Below are 7,714 nucleotides of genomic sequence, written 5' to 3'. Positions count from 1 at the left end.
TTTTTTTTTTTTTTTTTTTTTTTTTTTTTTTTTTTTTTTTTTCTGGAGCACTACTGACAGGAGGAGCAAGATACAGGGAATACAGGTCATCAGACAAGATTTTGGACAAAAGACAAGTGAAAATAGTCATGATGATAGAGCCTTTCACTGGTGTCCCGCTTTATTGTTTACGATGAACTCTCACTTCTGTTTTCTCACTTCGTCCTTACCACCCTTCTATGAGGAAAACAGGGTAGGCAGCATTACCCTACTTTATAGGGGAGGAAAATGAGGCCAGGAGAGGTAAAGTTACTTGCACAAGATTTTAGAGCCAGTCAGACAATGAGCTGGGAGCAGAACACAGGCAGGGTGAGCGTGACGAAAGATGGCATGGAATTGAGAGCTATGTTCTCCCAAGACCCTGAAGAGGGGTGGCGGATGCCTTCCTTTCATGGAACCGTTCATTTACTTTGCTTCAAATAAGTTCTGAGTGTTCATTACAGATCTGTGTCTACAGATCAGAGTTTTGTGTGCACTTGAGGAAGTTGCCATGTGTCAATAGAGACATGGGCACCACCTTCCTGGGCCTGAGGCTTTTGATCAAACCTATGTTCTAGTGTTGAGTCCATCCAGGACCTCTCAAGACAAAGTCCTGGCACAAGAAGGGTGATTATCTCTAAGCCAGGAGGGGTTCAGGATTCTTCACTGACCAGGGATATTCGATGCTAATTGTCACCTTTATCTTTCATGGAGTTTGTGCCGCCCTTAGCGGATTCCACCTTCCTCCAGGGCAGCTGAGGAAGTGGGAGAAATTGGGATTCAAACCTGTTTTTGGGATCTAAGTTTGCTACTTAGCAGGCATGAATCCTTGACCAAATGGCTTAGACCTTTTTGAGTGTGTTACCATCTGTAAAATGGCCATCTTCACTTCTGCCCACCTCCCAGGATTGTTGCACAAAGCACTTGTGTTTCTTTATAGGTTTTAAAATTGTAATTACTTTTGGAATGAGCATCCACATCAGAAGTTTCTGCTGCAAAGGGCTAAAGGGAGAACTGAGGAACTTGCATCAGGCTGAAGGTAGAGGTAGATTCTGGGTGACAGAAATGACTTTGCTGAAATATTTCTCCTTGAGCTATGTTGGTGACTGCAGTTGGTGGCTCTTGAACCAGGGGCCAAGGGAATCTGATGAAGATAAGACACCAGAGTCCTCCAAGCATGCTGACAACGGTGTCTGGGTGGGCTGCACTGGGTCTGATGTACAGTATGAATCTTTCTCTTTGGTTGGGACTGATATGCGAGTTGGCTCCTGAGTGGGCTAGACCCTGCCCAGCCAGGCTGGGGAATGGGAGGACAACTATCAGGCTGTGGTTTCTCATTGCTACATTTTTTCTGAATAGACTTTCTTTTTAGAGAAGTTTTTGGGTTACAGCAAAATTGAGTCGAAAGCGCAGAGAGTTCCCACATGCACCCTGCCCTGACACAGGCACCGTTTCCCCCACTATCAACATCCCACACCCCCCAGAGTGGAGCATTTGTCACAGTCCATGAACCTGTGTGGACACATCATAATCACCAAAGATGTCCAGGGTCCTCAGGGCCATAGGCTCACTAGATACAGTAGATCCTGAAGCTGGGACCTGCTGCATGTGTGGTGTCTCCATAGCTGCATGTGCAGTCACCTGTCACTTAAGGATGAGGATGCATTCTCAGAAATGCATCATTAGGCAGTTGTGTGAACATCAGAGTACTTACAGAAACCTAGCTGCTACAGCCTACTACACATCTGGACTATATAGTATCACCTATTGCTCCACAGACCTGTACAGCAGATTACTGTACCAAATACTGCAGGTAGTTGTAACACAATGGAGGGTAACACTCTCTGAGTGGGGTACATTCTGTCCTGGCTCCTAGAGTTCCCAGCAGGGTTAAATGGCAGTTAACCAAGTGATCACTTACTTGATCACTCTTTTTGACTGTTTTCCCTTCCCTATCATCATTTCACTGGTTTACTTATGCAAACCTAGATGGTACAGCCTAGACTATATGGTACAGTGCAAGGCTCCTACAACCCTGTGCAGCAAGGTACTGTACTGAATGCTGTAGGCAATTGTAACACAATGGTAGGTATTTGTGTATCTAAACATAGAAATGGTACAGTAAAAATACAGTGTAAAAGATAAAAAATGGTTCACCCGTCTAGGGTACTTACAGTGAATGGAGCTTGCAAGATTGAAAGTTGCTCTTGGAATCTGCGAGTAAGTGTGAGTGAATGTGAAGGCCCAGGACATTGCTATACACTACCATAGACCTTATAAACATGGTGTACTTAGGCTACAATAAATTTATTTTTTAAAATTGTATTTCTTCAGTAATAGAATAACCTTAGCTTACTGTAATGTTTTTACTTTATAAACTTTTGTTAAAGCTTGTTGGCTCTTTTGTAATAATACTTAGCTTAAAACACATGTGCATTGTACAATTGTACAGAAATATTTTCTTTCTTTATATCCTTATTCTATAAGCTTTCCATTTCTAAAGTTTTTTATTTTTTGTTAAAAATGAAGACACAAGCGCACACATTAGCATAACCCTACACAAGATCAGTACCATCAATATCACTATCTTCCACCTCTGCATCTCATCCCACTGGAAGCTCTTCAGGGGCAGTAACAAGCATGGAGCTGTCATTGCCTGTGAGAGTAATGTCTTCTTCTGGATACCTCCTGAAGGACCTGGCTGAGGCTGTTTTACAGTTAACTTTTTCTTATAAGTAGAAGGAGTAGACTCTAAAATAATGATAAAAAGTATAGTAGAGTAACTACATAAACCAGTCACATAATCTTTATTATCATTATGAAGTATTATGCACCACCCATAATTGTGTGTGCTAGACTTCTCTATTCCTGGCAGTGTGGCGGGTTTGTTTATGCCAGCGTCACCACAAACATGAGTCATGCATTGTGGCTGTGACCTTACCACAGTTATGATGTCACTAGGTGAGAGGGATTTTTCAGCTCCGTTCCACTCTTCGGGGACCACCATCATATATGCAGTCCATCATTGCCTGAAACATTATTAGATGTGCCATATTGTGCTATGTGAGTGTATTTGCCTGTTGTCTCTCTGACTAGAATGTGTGCTCTTTAGGGAAAGACCTGCTTCTCTCATCTTCATACCCTGTAGCAGGGGTGCCACTGTTCCCTCCTGTGTCTCCTGGGCCGTGCCATTTCAGTACAATCCTCTCTTCTACCCGCCTGCCACCAGCTCTGCACCTCTGTGCCTGAGGACTTTCTCAGCTCTCCCTTGTGCAGAACTGACTGGATGTGCTGGAACAATGACTGTAAGAGTGGTGTATAAATACCCCAGATCCCTCCCTCTCCAGGTGGAGTACATTCTGTCCTGGCTCCTAGAGTTCCCAGCAGGATTAAACTGTGGTTGTCCAAGTGGTAACTCACTTGATCACTCTTTTTAGCTGTTTTCCCCTCCCTGTCATCATTTCTCTGATGTTTCCTGGGGTTACCTCTCAAATGACTTCCCCCTGGATTCCTTGTTGAAGGTCAGGGGATCTGGGATACATCTACGTAACAGAGTATTGGCATGCAGGACATGTCCAGCAGATGTTTGTTGGAAAATGGTATGGATACCTCTAGAATAGACAGTTACTTCTAGAACATATATATATATTTTATATAAGAATATATATATCTTAAAGCAGATTGCATATTCTTCTCTCCATAGGTCTCATGCCACATTTTGCTGCCCTTGTGGACTCTGAGCTTGGTGCTGCCTGTTGTCTGCCTGCCCCTGACCTGAAGGACATGCCCAGCTCCTTCTCTCATCCTTGCCTCTCTTTTGCATCTTCATAATACACATTCACTTTTTTAAAAAGGAATGGCTCTTTGAAGCTAATGGCTATCTAAATCTTTCTTTTCTATTGTCCAGCACAATGTGAATAAATAAATATAGGCTATGATTCCACTTTTCAAATATGTGACTCCACATTGGTGTTTTAACATTGCCAACTCCATCATTTTACCCCCAACTCCTGGTCAAGGAATTTCTCTCCCTCTAAAATCACAGTCTCTTCTTAGAAAGGAGATATTTTTCTTTAAGAAGGGGTTTCAGGATAAGAGCTAACCTCATTGTAGAACAGTGGTTTCCAACCCAGGCCAAACGTTAGAAAAATCCTAGGAAACGAGTATGTCAATGCTCAGCCCAGACCAGTTTGACAGCAGTCTCTGAGGATGGGGCTTGGTTTAGGGTTTCTGAAAGCATCCCAAGTGATTATGTGGAGCCAAGGCTGATGCCATCCATCTAGAACCCATCCACTTCTTCCTTTGGGCATTCCCTGCTTTAGATCAGTGGGAGATAAACCCTACTCTACTGAGTTGTGTTGGATCCAGAGGCCGGGACCAATGTTGCTGAGATTCAAGGTGAACTGCAGATTCCTAGGATTCTTATTGTCTACATCTGTGTCAACCGGAGGCTGTCAGCAGAACTGGGCTGGGTTTTCTAGGGTCCCAGCTCAGCTCCCTCCCACGTGCGGAATGCTCTTCCCTGTGGAGATGCTGGGCAGAGCACTGTTCCTCTTGAATCCTCCTGCGTGTGATGAGTGATGTCTATGTGATGAGCTCCTGTCGGACGGAGGCCTTCCCACCCTGAAAGTTTTTGCTGGCAGCTGAGGATGGGGACAGACAGCATCAGTTGACAGCCTGGCCCTCCACCTGGGTCCTTTCCTGCCTTCTCCATTCCTGTTCCCTTGGGGCCACTTGTTCTCCAGTTCTTTTTCTTCTCGGATTTTCCCTCTTGTCCCTGTTCCTCTCCTGCTATTTTCTACTGTCTCGCTCTTTGCTTTTTCTGTTCAGCTGTGCCTTGGAACCAAGCTGTGACCGCCTCCTCTCACAGCTGCCTTTGCTAAGGGTGGGCCCCTTGCCTGGGTGCCAGGGTGGAGGGAGGAATGGGTCGGAGAGAGGGGCTTCCAGGAGACAGAGTTCATACCGCTGGGAGCCCCAAGTCTGGATTTCATACCTGCAGCTTTCCCAGTCAAGAGAGCCAGGTGCCTTGCAGGGGAGCTTTTGGGAATGGGACAATATATAGCATTTGTGTCTGTCTTGGAGCTTGGTGGGTGCTGTCCCTGGGGCATGAGGTATGTGGGCCTGTGTGGGGCTCTTTCAGGGTTGACCCTCTGCTGTCTCTGCAGGACTGCAATGTGCTGGTCGTAGCTGCTGTCTGAGAGGATGTCTGGGGTGTCCGAGCCCCTGAGCCGAGTAAAGTTGGGCACATTACTCCGGCCTGAAGGCCCCGCAGAGCCCATGGTGGTGGTACCAGTAGATGTGGAAAAGGAAGACGTGCGTATCCTGAAGGTCTGCTTCTATAGCAACAGCTTCAATCCTGGGAAGAACTTCAAACTGGTCAAATGCACTGTCCAGACGGAGATCCGGGTAAGTGTGAAGGCATCTGCTCTGTCCATCTGTCTGTCCCTCTGTCTTCTTCCTGGGCAGCTGAGCAGCTCTCCTGCAGCCTCGCAGCTCTCCCATATCTACCCCTGGGTGGAACAGGTGAGGTGGCATCAGAGACATGTGCTCAGCCTGCATCACCAGGCCTTCTCTGCAGATGTGTGCATACTACTTCTCTAGAAGCCTGGGAAACACATGTTGTAGACTTTGCTTGAACCCCAGATCATTTGTTTGGCCTCTGATTCAATTCATTTCAACTTATTAAGTATTTATGATACTTGAAGCTCTGCAAGGGACTTAAAAGCTCCTATCCTCAAAGAGTTTACACTCTGATGAAATAGGAATTAGAGATACACAAGTGATTGCATTAAAAATAGAACAAAACTGGTATAAGACTTGTGTGCTGAGCATGTAGAGGAAGGTGCTGGTGGGGCACTTAGAGGATGATAATGAAGTAGAGGTGCTTTGGGCCAGGTGGAGGGTTAACAAGCCCTACCTGGCAACACATCCTTTTGCTCACTTCTACCCAGAATCACAACATCTGTTTTGCAGGTCCAGGTATCCACCTTCATCCAGGGAACCTGGATGCCAGTTCACCTTAACCAAATGTATATGAGATTGTCATCATAAGCAGAGTTCCAACATGCTGAACTAATTTCAGTCACCTACATTTGTTGAACAATTGCTATGTGGAGCCTGGGCCAATCCCTCTATACACATTATTTCATTAAATCTTCCCAGCATTCCCATGAGTAGATACACTGAGGACATACCTTTCCGCTGCCCAGAGCACCCCTTTCTGATGATGGGAGGGAAAGCCAGATTGGTTCTGAGAAGATTGCTTAGTGGGTAATTTGAACAATGGAAGCAGGAACTTTTGGGAAAGCTAATCAGGTCTGAGGACATGGGATGAGCCATCTCCAGCTCATAGCCAACCCTTCCCATGTCCTGAAAGCCAGTGTCCCTAAACTCCATGACTGTTTCCTTTGGTTAGTGCTGCTGTGCCCTGGCCACATCATCCTGGCTGCCTTCCGTCTGCTATAGCACACGCTGTGCTTCCACGCACCAGAGCACAGTATAATTGATTACGTCGCTGTCATGGCCAGTTATCACCATTGATTACGGTTTGATTGGCTCTCTCTGTTTCCTGTAACTGATTCGATTAGGGCCTTGTTTGCTCATCTTACGGTTTCTGATATAGAGGCACAATTGTGTCCTGAGAGTAAGCCCTGGTCATCTTCCTCCAGGAGGATGTTTTCCTATCTCTTTATCCACTTCGTGAGTCTTCCTTTGGGTATATCATTTTTGCAAAGAGCTGATGCCATCCACTGTGAATTTTACTAGTTTAATTTTCAGAAGTCAACCTGATTTCCAAGTTTAGGGAGGAGCACCTCATTGTTATTTTGTGCTGAAAAACAGAGAGCAGCTGGTTAGTTCAGATTAGGACAGGTTCCATGGAGTCAGCAGTGAAAAGGTCCTGAAAAAGAGGTAGGATTTAAAGCAGTGACACTGGGGACAGGAAGAGTCTTTCCAAGAGAACAGAACAGCATGTCAAAAGGCAGGGAGGCCTCTGAACAGTAAGTAGTTCAGTTTGACTGGAGTATGGATTATATTTAGAAAAGTATCTAAAGTCAAGATCAAAAAGGAAAGTTGACAGCAGAGAATGAAGGGCCTAGAATATCAGGCAGAGAAATCTGGAAATGGACAGGCATTAAGGAAAAACACATATTTTTAGGCAGGGGCAAGATGTTCCTGGAGTTGTATGATATACCCTGCTGGGTGTTTAACGGATGAAAGTACACAACAGGCCTATGGAGAAGGCAATGAGACCCAGGCTTAAGAAGAATGGCTTGAGGCATTATCTGCGGTTGGTGGGGAACAGAGGCGGGGAAGAGAAGTGACTGACTTCTAGGAATATGTCCAAGCCTTCTGATTTTTCCTGCTTCCAGTGTCTCCTGCAGGCAAAATGTCACCTGCTTATTGCAAACAGCTGAGGCTTTAAAGCCATACCTAGACTTCTAGCCAAGTCCTGCTCCATCCTTATTGGTTGTGTGGCCTGGGACCTAATGATTAACTGATCTGGGCTTCAGTCTCCTCACCCGGGGATCATGCTGTAAAGATTGGAGATGATGGAGGAGAGGCACAAAGCACATAGCAGTGTCCATAACTGGAGGCTATTGATTGTGTGGGTATTGGGTTATTACCCAGCTGAGGAATCTCCAAAGGCCTCTAATTGCCCAGAGGAGAAAGTGCAAATTGTCTTCTTTTGGTGTCT

The 7,714-nt window shown here is 45.4% G+C and overlaps 1 protein-coding gene across 6 annotated transcripts in view; it reads left to right on the top strand.

Annotated features, from left to right (window-relative positions):
• PTK2B (protein tyrosine kinase 2 beta) overlaps positions 1 to 7,714 on the top strand; it is a 139,603-nt gene that overhangs the window by 70,532 nt on the left and 61,357 nt on the right. For all 6 annotated transcript variants that reach the window (XM_017885180.1, XM_017885219.1, XM_017885206.1 and 3 more), the window contains exon 2: positions 5,184 to 5,424. In XM_017885180.1, coding sequence (XP_017740669.1) covers positions 5,221 to 5,424 — 204 coding nt within the window. In that variant the 5' untranslated portion in view covers positions 5,184 to 5,220. The remainder of the gene's footprint in view (positions 1 to 5,183; positions 5,425 to 7,714) is intronic.

Source organism: Rhinopithecus bieti, unplaced genomic scaffold, assembly GCF_001698545.2.
Source record: "Rhinopithecus bieti isolate Rb0 unplaced genomic scaffold, ASM169854v2 scaffold_315, whole genome shotgun sequence".
Lineage (NCBI taxonomy): Eukaryota > Metazoa > Chordata > Mammalia > Primates > Cercopithecidae > Rhinopithecus > Rhinopithecus bieti.
Note: the sequence above shows the minus strand (reverse complement) of the source record. Positions and strands in the feature narration are given on the sequence as shown.